Consider the following 26,037-nt stretch of genomic DNA (forward strand, 5'->3'; position numbering starts at 1 on the left):
CGGTTCTGCTCCCGATCCAATCCGGTTCTGCTCCCAATCCGGTTCAGCTCCTGATCCGATCCGGTTCTGTTCCTGATCCGGTTCTGCTCCCGATCCGCTCCGGTTCAGCTCCGTGTCGGGTTCAGCTCCCACTCCACTCCGGTTCAGCTCCCAATCCGGTTCTGCTCCCGATCCAATCCGGTTCTGCTCCCAATCCGGTTCAGCTCCTGACCCGATCCGGTTCTGTTCCCGATCCGGTTCAGCTCCCGGTCCGGTTCTGCTCCCGTTCCGCTCCGGTTCCGCTCCGGTTCTGCCGCGGTCCCCCCCTCCCCCCCCCCCCCCCCCCCCCCCCCCCCCCCAATGTCAGCACAGATCGAAGCGCCCGCGGGGCTTTTCCGTCCGCGGCAGCCCAGAATAGAACAGCCCATAATAACACACAGCCCATCATAACCCCATAATGACACACAGCCCATCGTAACCCCACACATCCCATAATGACCCCATAATGACCCACAGCCCATAATGACCCCACACATCCCATAATAACCCCATAATGACACACATCCCATAATAACCCCACAATAACCCACAGCCCATCATAACCCCACACAGCCCATAATGACCCCATAATGACACACATCCCATAATAACCCCATAATGACACACAGCCCATAAAGACCCCACACATCCCATAATAACCCCATAATAACCCACAGCCCATCGTAACCCCACACATCCCATAATAACCCCATAATGACCCACAGCCCATCATAACCCCACACATCCCATAATAACCCCACAATAACCCACAGCCCATCGTAACCCCACACATCCCATAATAACCCCATAATGACACACAGCCCATAAAGACCCCACACATCCCATAATAACCCCACAATAACCCACAGCCCATCGTAACCCCACACATCCCATAATAACCCCATAACGACCCACAGCCCATCATAACCCCACACATCCCATAATAACCCACATCCCATAATAACCCCATCATAACCCCACACAGCCCATAATGACCCCATAATGACACACAGCCCATAATAACACACAGCCCATCATAACCCCACACATCCCATAATAACCCCATAATGACACACAGCCCATAAAGACCCCACACAGCCCATCATAACCCCACATCCCATAATAACACACATCCCATAATAACCCCATAATAACCCACAGCCCATAATGACACACAGCCCATCATAACCCCACACATCCCATAATGACCCCATAATGACACACAGCCCATCATAACCCCACAGTAACACACAGCCATTGTAACCCACAGCCCATAATAACCCCATAATAACCCACAGCCCATCGTAACCCCACACATCCCATAATAACCCCACAATAACCCACAGCCCATCATAACCCAACACATCCCATAATAACCCACATCTCATAATGACCCCATAATAACGCCATCATAACACGGAGCCCATAATAACCCCATAATGACCCCCAGCCCATCGTAACCCCACACATCCCATAATAACCCCATAATGACACACAGCCCATCGTAACCCCACACATCCCATAATAACCCCATAATGACACACAGCCCATCGTAACCCCACACATCCCATAATAACCCCATAATAACACACAGCCCATAATGACCCACAGCCCATCATAACCCCACACATCCCATAATAACCCACAGCCCATAATGACCCCATAATGACACACAGCGCATCATAACCCCACACATCCCATAATAACCCCACAATAACCCCATAATAATACCCCACATCCCATAACCCCATAATCCCACATCACCACATCCCATAATCCCTCATCCCATAACCCCACATCCAACCCCATATCCAACCCCATATCCCCATACCCCACATCCAACCCCATATCCCACCCCATAACCCCACATCCAACCCCATAACCCCACATCCCACCCCATAATCCCACATCCAACCCCATAACCCCATATCCAACCCCATATCCCACCCCATAACCCCACATCCAACCCCATAACCCCACATCCCACCCCATAACCCCACATCCAACCCCATAACCCCATATCCCACCCCATAACCCCACATCCCACCCCATAACCCCATATCCAACCCCATATCCCACCCTGTAACCCCACATCCAACCCCATAACCCCATAACCCCATATCCCATAACCCCACATCCCACCCCATAACCCCATATCCAACCCCATATCCCACCCCATAACCCCGCATCCCACCCCATAACCCCATATCCCACCCCATAACCCCACATCCAACCCCATAACCCCATATCCCACCCCATAACCCCACATCCCACCCCATAATCCCACATCCAACCCCATATCCCACCCTGTAACCCCACATCCAACCCCATAACCCCATAACCCCATATCCCATAACCCCACATCCCACCCCATAACCCCATATCCAACCCCATATCCCACCCCATAACCCCACATCCCACCCCATAACCCCATATCCCACCCCATAACCCCACATCCAACCCCATAACCCCATATCCCACCCCATAACCCCACATCCAACCCCATAACCCCACATCCAACCCCACATCCCACCCCATAACCCCATAACCCCACATCCAACCCCATAACCTCATATCCCATATCCAACCCCACACCCCATATCCAATCCCATACCCCATAACGCCATACCCCCATCCCATAACCCATATCCTACACCCAACCCCATAACCCCATATCCCATAACCCCACATCCCACCCCAAAACCCCACATCCCATAATCCCACACCATAAAACCCTATAACCCCATATCCAACCCCATAACCCACATAAAACCCCATAACCCCATATCCAATCCCACAAGCCCACATCCAACCCCATAACCCCATATCCAACCCTATAACCCCATACCCAATCCTATAAACCCATATCCCCACACCCAATCCCATAACCCCACATCCCACCCCATATCCCATAACCCCACATCCCACCCCATAACCCCACAACCCCCAATACCCCCATCCCATAATCCCACACCATATAACCCCATATCCAACCCCATAACCCCACATCCCCCCCCATAACCCCATCCCATAACCCACATCCTACACCCAATCCCATAACCCCATAATCCTACAGCCACCCCACATCCCACCCCATAACCTGACACCCCATAACCCCACATCCCACCCCATAACCCCACATCCTACCCCATAACCTGACACCCCATAACCCCACATCCCACCCCATAACCTGACACCCCATAACCCCACATCCCACCCCATGACCCCATACCCAATAACCCCATAACTCCACATCCCATAACCCCATAACCACACTTTTGAGGGGGAGAAACGCCTTTATTTGGGGATCCATTGAATGTTGTGGGGCGCTGTGGGGCACAGCGCTCTATGGGGCAGCCCCACACATCGCTATGGGGCAGCCCCACACATCATTATGGGGCACAGCGCTCTATGGGGCAGCCCCACACATCGTTACGGGGCACAGCGCTCTATGGGGCAGCCCCACACATCGTTACGGGGCACAGCGCTCTATGGGGCAGCCCCACACATCGTTACGGGGCACAGCGCTCTATGGGGCAGCCCCACACGTCGCTATGGGGCACAGCACTCTATGGGGCAGCCCCACACGTCGCTATGGGGCAGAGTGCTCTATGGGGCGGCCCCACACGTCGCTATGGGGCACAGCACGCTATGGGGCAGCCCCACACGTCGCTATGGGGCAGAGTGCTCTATGGGGTGGCCCCACACATCGCTATGGGGCACAGCACGCTATGGGGCAGCCCCACACGTTGCTATGGGGCACAGCGCTCTATGGGGCAGAGCACGCTGTGGGGCACAGCACGCTATGGGGCAGCCCCACACGTCGCTGTGGGGCACAGCGCTCTATGGGGCAGAGCACTCTATGGGGCAGCGCCACACGTTGCTATGGGGCAGAGCACGCTATGGGGCAGCCCCACACGTGGCTATGGGGCACAGCGCTCTATGGGGCAGCCCCACACGTCGCTATGGGGCACAGCACGCTATGGGGCAGAGCACTCTATGGGGCACAGCACTCTACGGGGCAGCCCCACGCATCGCTATTGGGCAGAGCACACTATGGGGCAGCCCCACACGTTGCTATGGGGCACAGCACGCTATGGGGCAGCCCCACACGTCGCTATGGGGCACAGTGCTCTATGGGGCAGCCCCATATGTCACTATGGGGCACAGTGCTCTATGGGGCAGCCCCACACATCTCTATAGGGCACAGCACCCTATGGGGCAGCCCCACACATCGCTTTGGGGCACAGCACTCTATGGGGCAGCCCCACACGTCACTATGGGGCAGAGCACGCTATGGGGCAGCCCCACACGTCGCTATGGGGCAGAGCACGCTATGGGGCAGCCCCACACGTCGCTATGGGGCAGAGCACTCCATGGGGCAGTCCCACACGTCGCTATGGGGCAGAGCACTCCATGGGGCAGTCCCACACGTCGCTATGGGGCAGAGCACTCCATGGGGCAGTCCCACACATCGCTATGGGGCACAGCGCTCTATGGGGCACTCTATGGGGCAGCCCCGCACATCGCTATGGGGCAGGGCACGCTATGGGGCAGCCCCACACGTCGCTATGGGGCAGAGCACTCCATGGGGCAGTCCCACACGTCGCTATGGGGCACTCTATGGGGCAGCCCCACATGTCGCTGTGGAGCACAGCACGCTATGGGGCAGCCCCACACATCGCTATGGGGCAGAGCACCCTATGGGGCAGTGCCACACATCGCTATGGGGCAGCCCCACACCTCTCGTCTTCGTTGCCGTCCATTGGCAGACCCTACAAAGAGAAAGCAGAGCTGTGAGCCCCCACCCCACAGACCCCATTTGGGGGGGGTCCTCACCCCCCCCCACGGCCCTATGGGGGTCCCTATGGGGGGGGCTGCAACCCCATATCTCTATATGGGATTGTAAGGGGGGGGTGGGACTCAATGGGGTCCCTATAGGGGTCCAATTATGGGGGGGGGTCCACACCTCCATCTCCCTATGGGGGCTTTAAGGGGGGGTCCCAACCCCATATCCTTATAGGGGTTCCTATAGGGGTCCCCATTGCTGTGAACCTATTTGGGAGGGGGGGGCAGATCCCTGTGTTCCTATAGGGGTCCAATTATGGGGGGGTCCCAATGGAGGTCGCTAAAGGGGGGGGGTCCCAACCCCATATCCCTATGGGGCTTTTAAAGGGGGGGTCCCAATCCCATATCCTTATAGGAGTCCTTAAGGGGGGGTTCCCCATTCCTGTGATCCTATTGGGGGGGGTCAGATCCCTGTATTCCTATAGGGATCCAATTATGGGGGGGGGGGGGGGGGGGGGGGGGGGGGGGTCCACACCTCCATCTCACTATGGGGGTTTTTAAGGGGGGGGTCCCAACCCCATAACCTTATAGGGGTCCCTATAGGGGGGCCCCATTCATATGACCCTATTGGGGGGGGGGTCAGATCCCTGAGTTCCTATAGGGGTGAAATTATGGGGGGGGTCCCAATGGGGGTCTCTAAAGGGGGGGTCCACACACTCATATCCCTATGGGGCTTTATAAGGGGGGGTCCCAACCCCATATCCTTATGGGGTCTTTAAGGGGGTCCCCATTCCTGTGATCCTATTGGGGGGGGTCAGATCCCTGTGTTCCTATAGGGATCCAATTATGGGGGGGGGTCCACACCTCCATCTCCCTATGGGGGCTTTAAGGGGGGGTCCCAACCCCATATCCTTATAGGGGTCCCTATAGGGGTCCCCATTGCTGTGATCCTATTGGGGGGGGGGGGGGGGCAGATCCCTGTGTTCCTATAGGGGTGAAATTATGGGGGGGGGCCCAATGGGGGTCGCTAAAGGGGGGGGTCCCAACCCCATATCCCTATGGGGGTCTTTAAGGGGGGGGGGTCCCAACCCCATAACCTTATAGGGGTCCCTATAGGGGTCCCCATTGCTGTGATCCTATGGGGGGGGGGTCCCAATCCCATATCCTTATAGGGGTCCTTAAGGGGGGGGTCCCCATTCCTGTGATCCTATTGGGGGGGGTCAGATCCCTGTGTTCCTATAGGGGTGAAATTATGGGGTGGTCCCAATGAGGGTCTCTAAAGGGGGGGTCCCAACCCCATATCCCTATGGGGGTTTTTAAGGGGGGGTCCCAATCCCATATCCTTATAGGGGTCCCTATAGGGGTCCCCATTGCTGTGACCCTATTGGGGGCGGTCCCAATCCCATATCCTTATAGGGGTCCTTAAGGGGGGGTCCCCATTCCTGTGACCCTATTGGGGGGGGTCAGATCCCTGTATTCCTATAGGGGTCCAATTATGGGGGGGGGGGGGGGTCCACACCTCCATCTCACTATGGGGGTTTTTAAGGGGGGGGGTCCCAATCCCATATCCTTATAGGGGTCCATGGGGGGTCCCCATTCATATGACCCTATGGGGGGGGCACAGATCCCTGTGTTCCTATAGGGGTGAAATTATGGGGGGGTCCCAATGAGGGTCGCTAAAGGGGGGGGTGTCCACACCCTCATATCCCTATAGGGGGCTTTAAGGGGGGGTCCCCACCCCATATCCCAATGGGGGTCTTTAAGGGGGATTCCCAACCCCACGGCCCTATGGGAGAGCCCTATAGGGTCATAAGGGGGGGATTTTGAACCCCATATCCCTATGGGGGTCCTTAAAGGGGGGTCCCAACCCCATATCCCAATGGGGGTCCCACCCCCCATATCGTTATAGGGGTCCTTAACGGGATGGGAGGGGGGTCTTATGGGGGTCCTTAAGGGGGGGTCCCAACCCCATATCCCTATGGGAGAGCCCTATTGGGGTCTTAAAGGGGGGGGATTCTGAACCCCATATCCCTATGGGGGTCCTTAAGGGGGGGGGGTCCCAACCCCATGTCCCTATGGAAGAGCCCTATGGGGGTCTTAAGGGGGGGAGGGGGGATTCTGAGCCCCATATCCCAATGGGGGTCCTTAAGTGGGGGTCCCAACCCCATATCCCAACGGGGGTCCTTAAGGGGGGGGTCCCAACCCCATATCCCTATGGGAGAGCCCTATTGGGGTCTTAAAAGGGGGGGATTCTGAACCCCATATCCCAATAGGGATCCTTAAGGGGGGGGTCCCAACCCCATAACCCAATGGGGGTCCTTAAGGGGGGGGCTCCCCACCCCCCATATCGTTATGGGGTCCTTAACGGGATGGGGGGGGGCCTTATAGGGGTCCTTAAGGGGGGGGGTCCCAACCCCATATCCCTATGGGGGTCCTTAAGGGGGATTCCCAACCCCACGGCCCTATGGGGTCTTAAGGGGGGGATTCGGAACCCCATATCCCAATGGGGATCCTTAAGGGGGGGGGGGTCCCAACCCCATATCCCAATGGGGGTCCTTAAGGGGGGGTCCCAACCTCCGTATTCCTATGGGGGTCTTTCGGGGGGGGGGGGGGTACTCATCCTTCGCCTCTATAGGGGTTGTCCTTAAGGGGGACCCCCAACCCCACCGCCCATAGGACGCCCCCCCCCCTTCCCCCCCCCTTTATGGGGGTCCCCCCCGTGGGGGTCCCCCGCGTGTCCCGGCGCGGGAGGGCAGAACCCCGCGGAGCGCCGCGGCTACCGAAGACGCCGCACCGGGCCGAGCGCTGCTCTACCTCCGCCCATCCAGAACCGGGCACGGAACGCCGGGCCTGCCAAGAACCGGAGGAACCCCCCCCCCCCACCCCCCCCCATTAAACCCCATTCAACCACCGCACCTCCGCTCCGTTCGCCGCTCCGCCGCAAAATGGCCGCCCCGCTTCCACGCGGCGCCTTTTCTGCCCCGCTCGGCCAATCAAAAGCGGCTGTGTCCGGAAGGGAGCCAATCACGCGCGGCGATGGAGACGGGAAACCAATAGGGAGAGAGGAAGGGCGGGACGAAGGGGGCGAGGAGCGGAAGTGAGGGGGAGAGCCTCGTGGCGCACAGCGGAAGGGGTGTGGCCGGAAGTCGGAGGAGCCGGAAGTGGGCCCGACCGGAAGTTGCACGTGCGCCATGGGGATCGGGGGGAAAATCAACCGCCCGAAAACGGTACTCGGCGGGAAACCGGGAGTGGGGGGGGGAGGGGGAGTTGGGGGTTCGCTTCCGGTTCCGGTAACGGTTCCGTCCCGCAGGAGCTGCGCCGGAAGCTGTTCAAGAGGCGGCGGGAGCTCAGCAAAGCGCGGAGGCAGCGGAAATGGTGATTTATTTGGCCGCTGTAACCCACGGCCCCATAACCCCATTACCCCAATAGCCCCATAACCCCACAGACCTTTAACCCCATAACCATACACCCCAATAACCCCACAGCCCCATAACCCCAATAACCCCATAACTCCACAGCCCAATAATCCCATAACCCCACGTTCCCATAACCCCACAGCCCAATAACCCTATAACCCCAATAACCCCATAACTCCACAGCCCAATAATCCCATAACCCCACGTTCCCATAACCCCACAGCCCAATAACCCCACAGCCCCATAACCCCATAACCCCACAGCCCCATAACCCCATAACCCCACAGCCCAATAACCCCATAACCCCATGTTCCCATAACCCCACAGTTCAGTAACCCCACAGCCCAATAACCCCATAACCCAATAAACTCCTAACCCCATAACCCCACAGCCCAGTAACCCCATAACCCCACGTTCCCATAACCCCACAGCCCAATAACCCCACAGCCCAATAAACTCCTAACCCCATAACCCCACAGCCCAGTAATCCCATAACCCCAATAACCCCACAGCCGAGTAACCCCACATTCCCATAACCCCATAACCCCACAGCCCAATAACCCCATAACCCAATAAACTCCTAACCCCACAACCCCACAGCCCAGTAATCCCATAACCCCAATAACCCCATAGCCCAATAAACTCCTAACCCCACAGCCCAGTAACCCCATATCCCCACATTCCCATAACCCCACAGCCCAGTAACCCCATAACCCCAACAACCCCATAACCCCACAGCTCAGTAACCCCACAGCCCAATAACCCCACAGCCCAATAAACTCCTAACCCCATAACCCCACAGCCCAGTAATCCCATAACCCCAATAACCCCATAACCCCGCAGCCCAGTAACCCCATAACCCCACACCCCCGTAATCCCACAGCCCAGTAGCCCCACAGCCCAATAACCCCATAAGCCAATAAACTCCTAACCCCACAGCCCAGTAACCCCATATCCCCTCGTTCCCATAACCCAAATAACCCCATAACCCCACAGCCCAATAACCCCACAGCCCAATAACCCCATAACCCCACATTCCCATAACCCCATAACCCTGCAGCCCAGTAATCCCATAACCCCACAGCCCAATAACCCCACAGCCCAATAAACTCCTAACCCCATAACCCCACAGCCCAGTAACCCCATAACCCCAATAACCCCATAACCCCACAGCCCAGTAACCCTACAGCCCTATAACTCAGTAACCCCATAACACCACGGTCCTGTAGCCCCATAACCCCACAACCCCATGGCCCCATAACCCCCCATCCCATATCCGTAGATCCCCCCATCCCGTATCGCTACACCTCATATCCCTGCGGCCCCACATCCCATAACCCCACCCCATATACCTTAGCCCGTAATACCTTATCCCATAACCGCCCCAATCCCATAATAACCCCCAAATAACCCCACATCCCGCAATAACCCCCCACACATCCCATTGTAACCCCATAATAATCCCTCACACATCCCATAATAACCCCACAATAACCCCACCCATCCCATAATAACACCACATTAACCCCCCCATCCCATAATAACCCCATAATAACCCCACCCATCCCATAATACCCCCCAATAACCCCACCCATCCCATAATACCCCCCAATAACCCCACCCATCCCATAATAGCCCCACAATAACCCCATAATACCCCACAATAACCCCACCCATCCCATAATAACTCCATACATCCCATAATACCCGGACAATAACCCCCACCATCCCATAATACCCCCCCAATAACCTGCCCCATCCCATAATACCCCCACAATAACCCCACCCATCCCATAATACCCCCACAATAACCCCTCACACATCCCATAATAATGCCTCACACATCCCATAATAACCCCTCACACATCCCATAATACCCACACAATACCCACACAATAACCCCATAATAACCCCACCCATCCCATAATAACCCCTCACACATCCCATAATAACCCCACCCATCCCATAATAGCCCCTCACACATCCCATAATAACGCCCCCATCCCATAATACCCACACAATAACCCCATAATAACCCCTCACCCATCCCATAATAACCCCTCACCCATCCCATAATAATCCCTCACACATCCCATAATAACCCCTCACCCATCCCATAATAACCCCTCACCCATCCCATAATAACCCCACACATCCCATAATAACCCCACACATCCCATAATAACCCCTCACACATCCCAAAATAACGCCCCCATCCCATAATACCCACACAATAACCCCATAATAACCCCTCACCCATCCCATAATAACCCCTCACCCATCCCATAATAACCCCTCACCCATCCCATAATAACCCCACCCATCCCATAATACCCCACTATAACCCCATAATAACCCCTCACACACCCCATAATAACCCCCCCCATCCCATAATAACCCCTCACCCATCCCATAATAACCCCTCACACATCCCATAATAACCCCACCCATCCCATAATACCCCACTATAACCCCATAATAACCCCTCACACATCCCATAATAACCCCACCCATCCCATAATAACCCCTCACATCCCATAATAACGCCTCACACATCCCATAATAACCCCCCCCCATCCCATAATACCCCACAATAACCCCACCCATCCCATAATAACCCCTCACATCCCATAATAACCCCTCCCCCATCCCATAATACCCGGACAATAACCGCCCCATCCCATAATGCCCCGCAGCGTTCCCATCCCGCCCCCGTCGTCCAAACGGCGCCGGAAGCTCCTGAAGCGCCTCCGCCATTCGGCCAATGGTGAGCGCCGCCGTGACGTCATAATGCCGCGACTGCGACGGCACTATGAGAGCACGGCGGCGGTGTGGGGTTATTATGGGATGGGGGGGGGTTATTGGGGGGGTATTATGGGATGGGTGGGGTTATTGGGGGGGTATTGTGGGGTTATTATGGGATGTGGGGTTATGGGGTTATTATGGGATGTGTGGGGTTATTATCAGATGTGGGTTATTGTGGGATGGAGTTATTATGGGATGGGTGGGGTTATTGTGGGGTTATTATGGGATGTGTGGGGTTATTATGGGATGGGTGGGTTATTGGGGATTATTATGGGATGGGGGGTATTTTGGGAGTATTATGGGATGGGTGGGGATACTGTGCGGTTATTATGGGATGTGAGGGGTTACTGTGGGGGTATTATAGGATGGGGGGGGTTATTGTGGGATGGGTGGGACTATTGGGGGGTATTATGGGATGGGTGGGGTTATTGTGGGGGTATTATGGGATGGCGGGGGTTATTGGGGTATTATGGGATGTGGGGTTATTGTGGGGTTATTACGGGGTTATTATGGGATGGGGGGGTTATTGTAGGGTTATTATGGGATGAGTGGGGTTATTATCAGATGTGGGTTATTATGGGATGGAGTTATTATGGGATGGGTGGGGGTATTGTGGGGTTATTATGGCATGGGGGGGTTATTGTAGGGTTATTATGGGATGGGTGGGGTTATTATCAGATGTGGGTTATTATGGGATGGAGTTATTATGGGATGGGTGGGGGTATTGTGGGGTTATTATGGGATGTGTGGGGTTATTGTGGGATGGGAGCGTTATTGGGGGGTTATTATGGGATGGGTATTTTGGGGTTATTATAGGATGGGTGGGGTTATTGGGGGGTTATTATGGGATGGGGGGAATTTTGGGGGTATTATGGGATGGGTGGGGATACTGTGGGGTTATTATGGGATGTGAGGGGTTACTGTGGGGGTATTATAGGATGGGGGGGGTTATTCTGGGATGGGTGGGGTTATTGTGGGGGTATTATGGGATGGGTGGGGTTATTGTGGGGGTATTATGGGATGGGTGGGGTTATTGGGGGGTTATTATGGGATGGGTGCGGTTATTGTGGGGGTATTATGGGATGGGTGGGGTTATTGGGGGGGTATTATGGGATGGGTGCGGTTATTGTGGGGGTATTATGGGATGGCGGGGGTTATTGGGGTATTATGGGATGTGGGGTTATTGTGGGGTTATTACGGGGTTATTATGGGATGGGGGGGTTATTGTAGGGTTATTATGGGATGGGTGGGGTTATTATCAGATGTGGGTTATTATGGGATGGAGTTATTATGGGATGGGTGGGGGTATTGTGGGGTTATTATGGGATGTGTGGGGTTATTGTGGGATGGGAGCGTTATTGGGGGGTTATTATGGGATGGGGGGTATTTTGGGGTTATTATGGGATGGGTGGGGTTATTGGGGGGGTATTATGGGATGGATGGGGTTATTGTGGGGTTATTATGGGATGGGGGAAATTTTCGGGGTATTATGGGATGGGTAGGGATACTGTGGGGTTATTATGGGATGTGAGGGGTTACTGTGGGGGTATTACAGGATGGGGGGGGTTATTGTGGGATGGGTCGGGTTATTGTGGGGGTATTATGGGATTGGGGGATTATTGTGGGGGTATTATGGGATGGGTGGGGTTATTATGGGGGTATTATGGGATGGGTGGGGTTATTGGGGAGTTATTATGGGATGGGTGGGGTTATTATTGGATGGGCTCCGATGGTGTCCCGGACCCCCCTTACTCGGCCCCCCCCCCCCCCCCCCCCTCCCCAGGTGTCGCCAAGAAGCTGCAGGACGTGGAGATGGCGGAGGTGGGGGCGGGGAGCTGAGCGCCGTCCAATAAATGCTGTCGCTGTTGTCACGTGGCCATGTGTGCTTATCTCTTCCCCCCCCCCCCCCCACCTCCCCCTCCCCCAAAGTTTCCACACGGACTCATTTCGGTGCCCCTCACTGAGGGCCGGAACTTTTCAGCTGCGGAACCATTTAGCGCGGTGACAGTTCCGGGTTGGAAACATGAAGCGAGTGATACACTTCCGGTTCGGAGCTAGTCAGCTCGGCGACGCGCTTCGAGTTCGTTGCCGGAAGTGCTCGCCGCGCATGCGCACTACACCCGGGCCTGCGCCCCGCCTGCCGCCGCCGCCGCTATGGCCGCGTTGTGCGACCCCCCCGGTTCGGGCAGCCCCCCCCGGGCGCCGCTCAGGTATCGCCCCGACCCCCCCCCCCATTTCCGGGGACCCCCACAGAGCCGCCCTCAGACCCTCCCCCGCTTCCCCGTCCGCCCATTCCCCGCTTCGGCCCTTCCCCCCCCCACAGACCCCCGTAGGCCGCACCGCCTCCTCCCCCCGCCCCCCCCCCACCTTTGGGCCCTTTTTGGCCTTTTTTTAACAAAATTTCTTCCCCTTCCCCTCCGCCTTCTCCATTTTTACCCTTTTAGACCCAATTCTTTCCCAGTTTAACCCATTTAGACCCATTTTTGTCCGTTTAACCCAACTTAGACCCATTTTAACCCACTTAGACCCCATTTTTATCCATTTTAACCCATTAAAACCCCATTATCCCCCATTTTAACCCTTGCAGACCCATTTTTATCCATTTTGACCCTTTTAGACCCCACTGTTACCCAATTAACCCCATGTAGACCCCATTCTCACCCGTTCAACCCCATTTAGACCCAATTCTTATCCGTTTAACCACACTTAGACCCCATTTTTGTCCATTGCAACCCATTAAAACCCCCATTCTCACCCATTCAACCCCATTTAGACCCCATTTTTATCCATTTAATCCCATTCAGACCCCATTCTCACCCCATATAACCCCTTTTGGACCCAATTCTCCCCCATTTAAGCCATTTAGACCCATTTTTGTCCATTTAACCCCATGTAGACCCCATTCTCACCCGTTCAACCCCATGTAGACCCCATTCTCACCCGTTCAACCCCATGTAGACCCAATTCTCATCCATGTAACCACACTTAGACCCCATTTTTGTCCATTGCAACCCATTTAAACCCCATTTAGACCCCATTTTTATCCATCTTATCTCATGTAGACCCCATTTTTACGCATCTTACCAACTTAGACCCATTTTTACCCATTTAACCCCATTTAGATCCCATTTTTATCCATTTAATCTCATTCAGACCCCATTCTCATCCCATATAACCCCTTTTGGACCCAATTATCACCAATTTAACCCATTTAGACCCATTTTTACCCATTTAACCCCATTTAGACCCCATCTTAATCCATCTAAACCCATTCAGACCCCATTCTCACCCATATAACCCCTTTTGGACCCAATTCTCACCAATTTAACCCATTTAGACTCATTCTCACACTTTTATCCCCATTCAGACCCCATTCTCACCCCATATAACCCCTTTTGGACCCAATTCTCCCCCATTTAACCCATTTAGACCCATTTTTGTCCATTTAACCCCATGTAGACCCCATTCTCACCCGTTCAACCCCATGTAGACCCAATTCTCATCCATTTAACCACACTTAGACCCCATTTTTGTCCATTGCAACCCATTTAAACCCCATTTAGACCCCATTTTTATCCATCTTATCTCACGTAGACCCCATTTTTACACATCTTACCCATTTACACCCATTTTTACCCATTTAACCACATTTAGACCCCATTTTTATCCATTTAATCCCATTCAGACCCCATTCTCATCCCATATAACCCCTTTTGGACCCAATTATCCCCCATTTAACCCATTTAGACCCATTTTTGTCCATTTAACCCCATTTAGACCCCATTCTTCTCCATTTCACCACATTTGGACCCCATTTTTGTCCGTTTAACCCCATTTAGACCCCATTCTCACCCACATAACCCCTTTTGGACCCCATTTTTACCCATTTTAGCCCCTTCAGACCCATTTTTACCCATTTTAACCCATTTAGACCAATTTTAATCCATTTGACCCACTTCGACCCCATTTTTTGTCCATTTAACCCCACTTAGACCCATTTTGATCCATTTTAACCCTTTTAGACCCAATTCTTACCAATCTTAACACATTTAGACCCCATTTTTGTCCATTTATCCCCATTTAAACCCCATTTTTGTCCAGTTATCCCCATTTGACCCCATTTTTGTCCATTTTTTCCCCATGTAGACCCCATTTTTGTCCATTTATCCCCATTTAGGTCCACTTTAACCCACTTAGACCCCATTTTTATCCATTTAAACTCATTTAGGTCCCATTCTCACCTATTTTAGCCCGTTTAGGCCCCGCTCTTATTCATTTAAACCCATTTAGACCCCATTTTTACACATCTTAGCCCATTTAGACCTAATTTCTGTCCATTTTAACCCATTCAGACCCAATTCTCACCCATTTAACCCATTTAGACCCATTTTGTATCCATTTAACCCCATTTAAATCCCAATCTCACCCACTTTAGCCCATTTAGACCCCACTTTTACCCAACTTAACCCATTTAGACCCATTTTTATTCATTTTAACTCATTTAGACCCCATTCTCGCCCATATAACCCCCTTTGGACCCAATTCTCACCCATATAGACCCATTTAGACCCAATTATCACCCATTTAACCTATTTAGACCCCATTTTTACCCAATTTAACCCTTTTAGACCTATTTTAACCCATTTAACCCCATTTTTATCCATTTAACCCCATTCAGAGCCCATCTTTACACATCTTAGCCCATTTAGACATAATTTCTGTCCATTTTAACCCATTTAGATCCCTTTCTCACCCATATAACCCCTTTTGGACCCAATTCTCACCCATATAGCCCCATTTAGACCCAATTATCACCCATTTAACCTATTTAGACCCCATTTTTACCCGATTTAACCCTTTTAGACCTATTTTAACCCATTTAATCCCATTTAGACCCCATCTTTACACATCTTAGCCCATTTAGACCTAATTTCTGTCCATTTTAACCCATTCAGTCCCCATTTAACCCATATAACCCCTTTTGGACCCAATTCTCACCCATTTAACCCATTTAGACCCAATTTTTACCCAATTTAACCCATTTAGACCCATTTTTGTCCATTTTAACTCATTTAGACCCCATTTTTACCCAATTTAACCCATTCAGACCAATTTTAATCCATTTAACCCCATTCTCACCCATTTAACTCCATGCAGAACACATTTTTATCCATTTTAACCCATTTAAGCCCCATTTTTACACATATTAACCCCATTTAGTCGTCATCATTACCCATTTAAACCCATTTGCACCCCGTTCTCGCCCATTTAACCCCAATTAGACCCCATTTTTACCAATTTAACCCCATTTAGACCCCATTTTTACCCACTGAACTCCATTTAGTCCCCATTTTTTCAATTTAACCCAATTTAGACCCATTTTTATGCGTTTAGACCCCGTTTTTGTCTATTCTAACCCCCCCCCCCCAACACAACCCCCTTTTGCAGCCCCCAGGACCTCTCCCAGGAGCTCAAAGCCTTCCTCACCATCTCCAGCCCCACCCTGGCCCCCCCTTGTCCACATTATCCCCCAATCCCCTCCCCATTTAACCCCTGTTCCCCTTTATTAACCCCTCCTTGCCCCAATTTTCTCCCTCCTTCCCCCATTATCCCCCCAATCCCCTCCCCAGTTAACCCCCGTTCCCCTTTATTAACTCCTCCTTCCCCCAATTTTCCCCCTCTTTCCCCATTATCCCCCCAATCTCCTCCCTATTTAACCCCTGTTCCTCTTTATTAACCCCTCCTTGCCCCAATATTCTCCCTCCTTGCCCCATTTTTTCCCCTCCTTCCCCCAATTTAACCCCTTTTTCCCCCCATTCCCCCCCATTCTTCCTGCTTCTAACTCCCCCCCCCCCCCCCCCCCCATCACAACCCCCTTTTGCAGCCCCCAGGACCTCTCCCAGGAGCTCAAGGCCTTCCTGACGGGCTCGGACCCCACCCTGGCCCCCCCTTGTCCCCATTATTTCCCCAGTCTCCTCCCCATTTAACCCCTGTTCCCCTTAATTAACACCTCCTTGCCCCATTTTTCCCCTCCTTGCCCCATTTTCCCCTCCTTGCCCCATTTTTCCCCTTCTTCCCCCATTTTCACCCCATATCTCCCCCATTCCCCCCCATTCTTCCCACTTCTAACCCACCCCCCCATCACAACCCCCTTTTTGCAGCCCCCAGGCCCTCTCCCAGGAGCTCAAAGCCTTCCTGACGGGCTCAGACCCCACTCTGGGCACCCCTTTGTCCCCCCACTTCCTCCCCAGTTAACCCCGTTACCCCTCCATCCCCCAATTTCCCCCCATTCCCCCCCATTCTTCCCACTTCTAACCCACCCCCCCCAACACAACCCCCTTTTGGAGCCCCCAGGACCTCTCCCAGGAGCTCAAAGCCTTCCTCACCATCTCCAACCTCCCCCTGGCCCCCCCTTGTCCCCATTATCCCCCCAATCTCCTCCCCATTTAACCCCTGTTCCCCTTTATTAGCCCCTCCTTGCCCCAATTTTCCCCCTCCTTCCCCCCATACTCCCCCTCCTTCCCCCATTTTCACCCCATATCTCCCCCATCTCCCCCCATTCTTCCCGATTCTAACCCACCCCCCCCCATCACAACCCCCTTTTGCAGCCCCCAGGACCTCTCCCAGGAGCTCAAAGCCTTCCTCACCATCTCCAACCCCACCTTGGCCCCCCATTATCCCCCCAATTTCCTCCCCATTTAACCCCTGTTCCCCTTTATTAACACCTCCTTGCCCCATTTTTCCCCTCCTTGCCCCATTTTTTCCTCTCCTTCCCCCATTTTCACCCCATATCTTCCCCATTCCCCCCCATTCTTCCCACTTCTAACCCACCCCCCCCATCACAACCCCCTTTTGCAGCCCCCAGGCCCTCTCCCAGGAGCTCAAAGCCTTCCTGACGGGCTCAGACCCCACTCTGGGCACCCCTTTGTCCCCCCACCTCCTCCCCAGTTAACCCCGTTACCCCTCCATCCCCCAATTATCCCCCATTCCCCCCCATTCTTCCCACTTCTAACCCACCCCCCCCAACACAACCCCCTTTTGCAGCCCCCAGGCCCTCTCCCAGGAGCTCAAAGCCTTCCTCACCATCTCCAACCCCACCTTGGCCCCATTATCCCCCCAATTTCCTCCCCATTTAACCCCTGTTCCCCTTTATTAACACCTCCTTGCCCCATTTTTCCCCTCCTTGCCCCATTTTTTCCTCTCCTTCCCCCATTTTCACCCCATATCTTCCCCATTCCCCCCATTCTTCCCAAATCTAACCCACCCCCCCCAACACAACCCCCTTTTGCAGCCCCCAGGCCCTCTCCCAGGAGCTCAAAGCCTTCCTGACGGGCTCAGACCCCACTCTGGGCACCCCTTTGTCCCCCCACCTCCTCCCCAGTTAACCCCGTTACCCCTCCATCCCCCAATTATCCCCCATTCCCCCCCATTCTTCCCACTTCTAACCCACCCCCCCCAACACAACCCCCTTTTGCAGCCCCCAGGCCCTCTCCCAGGAGCTCAAAGCCTTCCTCACCATCTCCAACCCCACCTTGGCCCCATTATCCCCCCAATTTCCTCCCCATTTAACCCCTGTTCCCCTTTATTAACACCTCCTTGCCCCATTTTTCCCCTCCTTGCCCCATTTTTTCCTCTCCTTCCCCCATTTTCACCCCATATCTTCCCCATTCCCCCCATTCTTCCCAAATCTAACCCACCCCCCCCCAACACAACCCCCTTTTGCAGCCCCCAGGCCCTCTCCCAGGAGCTCAAAGCCTTCCTGACGGGCTCAGACCCCACTCTGGGCACCCCTTTGTCCCCCCACCTCCTCCCCTATTAACCCCGTTACCCCTCCATCCCTCAAATTCCCCCCATTCCCCCCCATTATTCCCGCTTCTAACCCACCCCCCCCCGACACAACCCCCTTTTGCAGCCCCCAGGACCTCTCCCAGGAGCTCAAAGCCTTCCTCACCATCTCCAACCCCACGCTGGCCCCCCCGTTATTCCCCCAATCTCCTCCCCATTTAACCCCTGTTCCCCTTTATTAACACCTCCTTACCCCATTTTTCCCCTCCTTGCCCCATTTTTTCCCCTCCTTCCCCCAATTTAACCCCTTTTTCCCCCCATTCCCCCCCATTCTTCCCGCTTCTAACCCACCCCCCAACACAACCCCCTTTTGCAGCCCCCAGGCCCTCTCCCAGGAGCTCAAAGCCTTCCTGACGGGCTCGGACCCCACCCTGGCCCCCCCTTGTCCCCATTATCTCCCCAGTCTCCTCCCCATTTAACCCCTGTTCCCCTTTATTAACACCTCCTTGCCCCATTTTTCCCCTCCTTGCCCCATTTTTTCCTCTCCTTGCCCCATTTTCACCCCATATCTTCCCCATTCCCCCCATTCTTCCCAAATCTAACCCACCCCCCCCATCACAACCCCCTTTTGCAGCCCCCAGGCCCTCTCCCAGGAGCTCAAAGCCTTCCTGACGTGCTCGGACCCCACTCTGGGCACCCCTTTGTCCCCCCACCTCCTCCCCAGTTAACCCCGTTACCCCTCCATCCCCCAATTATCCCCCATTCCCCCCCATTCTTCCCACTTCTAACCCACCCCCCCCCCATCACAACCCCCTTTTGCAGCCCCCAGGACCTCTCCCAGGAGCTCAAGGCCTTCCTGACGGGCTCGGACCCCACCCTGGGCACCCCGTTGTCCCCCCCGGACCACGCTCGCTGCGCCCTCCGCCTCCTCCGCCGCCTCCCCGCCGCCCGCCACGCCGTCCTGCAGCACCTGGCCGGCCTATTCGACGACCACGTCTGCGCCCACCTCCGCCTGCGCTCCGAAATCCCCCCCAACCCCCCCTCGAACCCCCTCCTCCTCCCTCCTCCGGCCCCGTCCGCCCTAACCGAGGTGATCCACGAAGCTCAGCGCCTCCTCCTGGCCTTCATCAAAGCCAAACCCAACGCGTGGGCCCCTCTCTTGGCCTCGTGGGCCGTGGAGCTGCTGGGGCAGCTGAGCAGCAAATACTCGGGGCGGCACGGAGCTCGGGGGCTGAACGAGCTGCTGCAGCTCTGGATGTCGTGCGAGGCCACCCGCACCCTGATGGACATCTACGCTCAGTGCCTGGCCGCCCTCATCGCCTCGTGCCCGGACGCCTGCGTGGACGCCCTGCTGGACACGTCGGTGCAGCACTCGCCCCACTTCGACTGGGTGGTGGCCCACATCGGGGGGTCCTTCCCGGGCACCATCATCAGCCGGGTGCTGTCGTGCGGCCTCAAGGACTTCTGCGCCCACGGGGACGCGGCGGCGGCGGCGGCGGGGGGCGGCGCGGATAAACGCGTCCCCAAGCTGGCCTCGGTGGTGGGCATCCTGGGCCACCTGGCCTCGCGTCACGGCGCCAGCATCAAGCAGGAGCTGCTGCGGATGTTCCACGAAGGTTTGGCCCCCGGGCAGCACAAAGGCACCGTGCCCTTCCTCCTTCAGCTGGCCCTGATGTCCCCTCCGCTCCTCGGCACCGTGGCGGCCGAGCTGGTGGAGTCCTTAAAGCCTTCGGTGCTCAACCAGCTCCACCAACGCTTCTCCCCTCTGCCCCGCGACGAGTTGGACTCCACCGTCGCCCTCCTGGTCCGCCTCATCTGCCAGACCTCGGCCGGCGCTTTCCGCACCCTTCAGTTCCTGCTGGACACCGCCATGCCCGCCTCCGTCATCACCCAGCCGGGCCTGGCCCTCCACGACGGCGTCCGCGAGGCCTGCGACCGCCTGGTGGCCCTGCTGCTCCTCCAGCTGCAGAAGTCGGTGCACAACCGGCCCTCGGCCAGCCTCGCCGACGGCCCCCAGCGCTGCGTGCCCTTCCTGGAGGCTCTGCGGGGCCGCGTGGCCGAGCTGTGCGCCGAGACGCTGCGGCTGGAGAGGAAGCGTTACCTGTGGCAGCACCAGCTGCTGGGCCTGCTGGCCGTGTACGCCGCCCCGCACGGCGCCCCCGAGGCTCTGTTCCACCTGCTGGCCTCGGCCAAGGGGCAGGACGAGCTGGCTTTGGCCACGCAGCTTCACGCCGTGCTGGCCGCCAGCCTGGCCGACCTCCCCGGCTCCACGGCGGCTCTGTGCGTGCGGCAGATCCACGCGGGGGCTCTGGCGGCTCCGCAGCTCGCTCAGCTGCTCCACAACCTGGCTCTGGTGGTGGCCAACGAGGACGTCAACGAGCCCGCCTCCCTGGGGGCTCAATTAGCGCCCGCCTTAGTGCTGCACCTCCCCGAGCTGGCCCAGCTCCTCCTGCACCCCTCCGCGGACGCGGCCGAGGCCGCGGCGCTGCTGCTGTGCTCCCTGCCGGCCCCGCGCTGCCTGCGCCCGGCTCAGCTCCACGCCGCCCTCCGTGCCGCCGTGCACCATTTCTTCCTGGCCCTCCGCCGCGCCGGCGGCGCCGGGCTGTGCCACGCGGCGCGGCTGCTGGAGAAGCTGAGCGCCGTCACCCCCAGCGCCGGCAGAGCCGCCCTGCAGCTGTTGGTGGAGGGAGCCCTGCGGGGGGGCAACGCCGAGCTGTTCGGCGGCGCGGCGCCCGGCGCCGAAGCCGAGGCCGACGGCGGCACCAAAAGCAAGCCGGCCGCCTCCCTGCTGGACACCAACCGGCGCTTCACGGCCGCCGTGGATTTCTCGGCCGGCGTCTGGTCGGTGTTCCACGCCGGCGTCATCGGGCACGGCCTGAAGGCCCCCCCCGGCTCGCCGGCGCTGGGGGAGGAGGAGGTGAACCGCAACACCCACGCCTTCCTCGGTGTCCTCCTGCGCTGCTGCCGCGTCGCCGAGCCGGCCCCGCCGCCCGTGCCTTGCATAGGGCCCGAGGCGGCCAAAACGGTGGCTTCGGCTTTGGTGGACAGCGTGTGCCCGGCGGCGGCGGCGGCGGCGGGGGGGGAGCTGTGCTGGCCCCCGGAGGAGCAGGCGAGGAGCACGGTGGAGCGAGACCTCGGCATCCTGCGGCGCTTCCGGCAGCAGCCGCTGCTTTTCCCTTTGCTTCGAGTGGTGGCCATGGGCCGGCCGGCCCTGTGCTACTGCTCCGTGCTGCTCAGGGGGCTGCTGGCCACCCTCATGGCCCACTGGGACGCCTGTCGGGACGGGGAGACGACGGCCTCGCCGTGGCACCTGCAGGCGTCGTGCGCTCTGGTGGCTTGCATGGCCGAGGGGTCCCTGCTGCCCCCGGTGCTGGGGGAGGTGCAGGAGCTCTTCCCCCGCCTGGCTCCCTTCGAGGTGAGGCTGCTGCTGCTGAGCGTCTGGGAGTACCTGAGGGAGCACAGCCCGCTGCCCCAGCGTTTCAGTTTCCAGCCCCACAGGGGTCTCTTCCAAAGGGACTTCGCCCGCGAAGGGGATCCGGGGAAGTACCTGGTGGCCTTGCACGGCGTGCTGCATCGCAACGTCGACCGCCTCGGGCTGCTGGCTGGGAGGTTCAGGTCCTGAGGAAGGGTGGGGGAGGGGGGGCAGGGGGGTAGAGGGGCTTGGGGGGGGTGTGGGGGGTGAGGAGTGGGCTGCTGGTGGCAGCTGGAGGCACACTGATGGCATTGAGGGCTGAGAAATGACATCTGATGGCACCTGGATGGCACCCAAATGGCGTTGAGGGCTGAGAAGTGGCATCTGATGGCACCTGGATGGCACCCAAATGGCGTTGAGGGCTGAGAAATGGCACCTGGAAGCACCCAGATGGCATTGAGGGACAAGAAATGGATGTCTGGTGGCACCTGGAAGCACTCAGATGGCATTGAGGGACAAGAAATGGCATCTGATGGTACTTGGAGCTGCCCTGATGGCATTGAGGGCTGAGAAATGGTGTCTGATGGCAGCTGGATGGCACCTGGAGCTGCCCAGATGGCATTGAGGGCCGAGAAATGGCATCTGATGGCACCTGGAAGCACCCAGATGGCATTGAGGGCTGAGAAATGGCATCTGATGGCAGCTGGATGGCACCTGGAGGCGCCCAGATGGCATTAAGGGACAAGAAATGGCATCTGATGGCACCTGGAAGCACCCAGATGGCATCGAGGGCTGAGAAATGGCATCTGATGGCAGCTGGATGGCACCTGGAGGCGCCCAGATGGCATTAAGGGACAAGGACTGGATGTCTGGTGGCACCTGGAGGTGCCCTGATTGCATTGAGGGCTGAGAAATGGCATCTGATGGCACCTGGAAGCACCCAGATGGCATTGAGGGCCGAGAAATGGCATCTGATGGCACCTGGAAGCACCCAGATGGCATTGAGGGCCGAGAAATGGCATCTGATGGCACCTGGAAGCACCCAGATGGCATTGAGGGCTGAGAAATGGCATCTGATGGCAGCTGGATGGCACCTGGAGGCGCCCAGATGGCATTAAGGGACAAGGACTGGATGTCTGGTGGCACCTGGAGCTGCCCTGATGGCATTGAGAGCTGAGAAATGGCATCTGATGGCACCTGGAGATGCCCAGATGGCATTGAGGGACAAAAAATGGATGTCTGGTGGCACCTGGAAGCACCCAGATGGCATTGAGGGCCGAGAAATGGCATCTGATGGCACCTGGAAGCACCCAGATGGCATTGAGGGCTGAGAAATGGCATCTGATGGCAGCTGGATGGCACCTGGAGGTGCCCAGATGGCATTAAGGGACAAGGACTGGATGTCTGGTGGCACCTGGAGCTGCCCTGATGGCATTGAGAGCTGAGAAGTGGCATCTGGTGGAACCTGGATGGCATCTGGAGCTGCCCAGATGGCATTGAGGGCTGAGAAATGGATGTCTGATGGCACCTGGATGGCACTCTGATGGCACTGAGGGCTGAGAAATGACATCTGATGGCACCTGGAAGCGCCCTGATGGCATTGAGGGTCAAGAAATGGCATCTGATGGCACTTGGAGGTGCCCAGGTGGCAGTGAGGGCCAATAAATGGCATCTGATTGCACCTGGATGGCACCTGGAGGCGCCCTGATGGCATCGAGGGTCAAGAAATGACATCTGAGGAAACCCAAATGCCACCTGGAGGCACCTGAATGGCATCAGGGGTCAAGAAATGGGCATCTGATGGCACCTGGAGGGGCCCAGAGGGCATTGAGTGCCAATTTGTGGCATCTGATGGCACCCAGGTGGCACCTGGAGGCACCCAAACGGCATCTCGGGTCAATAAGTGACACCTTAGTAGGACTTAATGGCACCCAAGTGGCGTCTAGAGACAATAAATGGCATCTGATGGCGTTTCCAAGTGGGTTCAAGTGTTGATGTGTGTGACTTCATGGCAGCCAAGTGGCATCTAGGGACAATGAATGGCATTTGGTGGCTCCCAAGTGGCATCCAGGGTCAATGAATGGCACCCAAGTGTCACTTAATGGCACCCAAGTGACATCCTGGGACAGTAAATGGCATTTGATGGCACCCAAGTGGCATTGGGGGTCAATGAGTGCCACCCAAGTGTGACTTCATGGCACCCGAGTGACATCTAGGGACAATAAATGACCTTTGGTGGCATCTGGTGGCTCTTAATGGCACTCAAGAGGCATCCAGGGTCACTTAATGGCACCCAAGTGACATCTAGGGACAGTAAATGATGTTTGGTGGCTCCTAAGTGGCATCTGGTGGCTCTTAATGGCACCCAGGTGTCACTTAATGGCACCCACGTGACATCTGGGGACAGTAAATGGCATTTGGTGGCACCCAAGTGGCATTGAGGGTCAATGAGTGCCACCCAAGTGTGACCTCATGGCACCCAAGTGACATCTAGGGACAATAAATGACCTTTGGTGGCATCTGGTGGCTCTCAATGGCACTCAAGAGGCATCCAGGGTCACTTAATGGCACCCAAGTGACATCTAGGGACAATAAATGATGTTTGGTGGCTCCTAAGTGGCATCTAGTGGCTCTTAATGGCACCCAGGTGTCACTTAATGGCACCTATGTGGCATTGTGGGACAGTAAATGGCATTTGGTGGCACCCAAGTGGCACTGAGGTTCAATGAGTGCCACCCAAGTGTGACTTCATGGCACCCAATTGACATCTGGGGACAATGAATGACCTTTGGTGGCATCTGGTGGCTCTTAATGGCACCCAGGTGTCACTTAATGGCACCTATGTGATGCCATTAAGCACCGATGTCACTCCAGTGTCACCTTGGTGGCACTGAGTGGCACCCAAAGGACCCCCCAATGTCACATGGTGGCATCTGGTGGCACTCGATGGCACCAAAGTGTCACCTCTTGTCACCCCAATGTCACCTTGGTGGCACTTAATGTCACCCCAGTGTCACCTGGTGGTCCTTAATGTCACCCCAATGTCACCTTGGTGGCACTTAATGTCACCCCAATGTCACCCCAGTGTCACCTGGTGGCACTCAGTGTCACTCCAATGTCACCTTGGTGACACCTGGTGGCACTTAACGTCAACCCAATGTCACCTTGGTGGCACCTGGTGGCACTGAGTGTCTCCTAATGACACCTCAATGTCACCTCCTGTCACCTTGGTGGCACCTGCTGGCCCTTAAAGCCACCCCAATGCCACCTTGGTGGCACTTAATGTCACCCCGTGGCACCTGGTGGTCCTTAATGTCACCCCAAAGTCACCTTGGTGGCACTTCATGTCACCCCAAAGTCACTTTGGTGGCACTTAATGTCACCCCAATGTCACCTTGGTGGCCCTTAAAGCCACCCCAATGTCACATTGGTGGCACTTAATGTCACCCCAATGTCACCTTGGTGGCACTTAATGCCACCCCAGTGTCACCTGGTGGCACTTAATGTCACCCCAGTGTCACCTTGGTGGCCCTTAATGTCCCCCCAATGTCACCTTGGTGGCACCTGGTGGCACTTAATGTCACCCCAATGCCACCTTGGTGGCACTTAGTGAGACCCCAGTGTCACCTGGGGCACTCATTGTCACCCCAATGTCACCTTGGTGGCACTTAATGTCCCCCCAATATCACTTTGGTGGCACTTAACGTCACCCCAATGTCACCTTGGTGGCACTTAATGTCACCCCGATGTCACCTTGGTGGCACTTAATGTCACCCCATGGCACCTGGTGGCACTTAATGTGACCCCATTGTC

The 26,037-nt window shown here is 56.1% G+C and overlaps 2 protein-coding genes and 1 non-coding gene across 4 annotated transcripts; 2 read left to right on the plus strand and 1 right to left on the minus strand.

Annotated features, from left to right (window-relative positions):
• Positions 1-3,279: 3,279 nt before the first annotated feature.
• On the plus strand, positions 3,280-4,927 carry LOC121108868. The gene is made up of 2 exons (XM_040657078.1): positions 3,280-3,383; positions 3,647-4,927. Exon 2 carries the CDS (start codon positions 3,653-3,655, stop codon positions 4,925-4,927), a length of 1,275 nt encoding a protein of 424 aa, XP_040513012.1. The 5' UTR covers positions 3,280-3,383; positions 3,647-3,652.
• A 2,611-nt stretch (positions 4,928-7,538) lies between these two features.
• LOC121108871 lies at positions 7,539-7,673 on the minus strand. Its single transcript, XR_005843513.1, has one exon. It is a non-coding gene; the product is annotated as a small nucleolar RNA SNORA57 (small nucleolar RNA).
• Positions 7,674-7,957: 284 nt separating this feature from the next.
• INTS5 (integrator complex subunit 5) lies at positions 7,958-24,202 on the plus strand. Of its 2 annotated transcripts, none has more exons than XR_005843498.2 (6): positions 7,958-8,033; positions 8,117-8,181; positions 10,919-10,989; positions 12,811-12,907; positions 13,009-13,237; positions 16,476-16,490. XR_005843498.2 is itself a non-coding variant. In XM_040657067.2 (6 exons), the coding sequence occupies exons 5-6, from the start codon at positions 13,182-13,184 to the stop codon at positions 22,432-22,434; spliced, it is 2,856 nt and encodes a 951-aa protein (XP_040513001.1). In that variant the 5' UTR covers positions 7,958-8,033; positions 8,117-8,181; positions 10,919-10,989; positions 12,811-12,907; positions 13,009-13,181; the 3' UTR covers positions 22,435-24,202. The 2 variants fall into 2 exon arrangements, 1 of the variants encoding a protein (XP_040513001.1); XM_040657067.2 differs by lacking the exon at positions 16,476-16,490 and adding an exon at positions 19,635-24,202.
• The last annotated feature ends 1,835 nt before the right edge of the window (positions 24,203-26,037 follow it).

Source organism: Gallus gallus, unplaced genomic scaffold (genome assembly GCF_016699485.2).
Source record: "Gallus gallus isolate bGalGal1 unplaced genomic scaffold, bGalGal1.mat.broiler.GRCg7b scaffold_44, whole genome shotgun sequence".
In the NCBI taxonomy this organism is placed as follows: domain Eukaryota; kingdom Metazoa; phylum Chordata; class Aves; order Galliformes; family Phasianidae; genus Gallus; species Gallus gallus.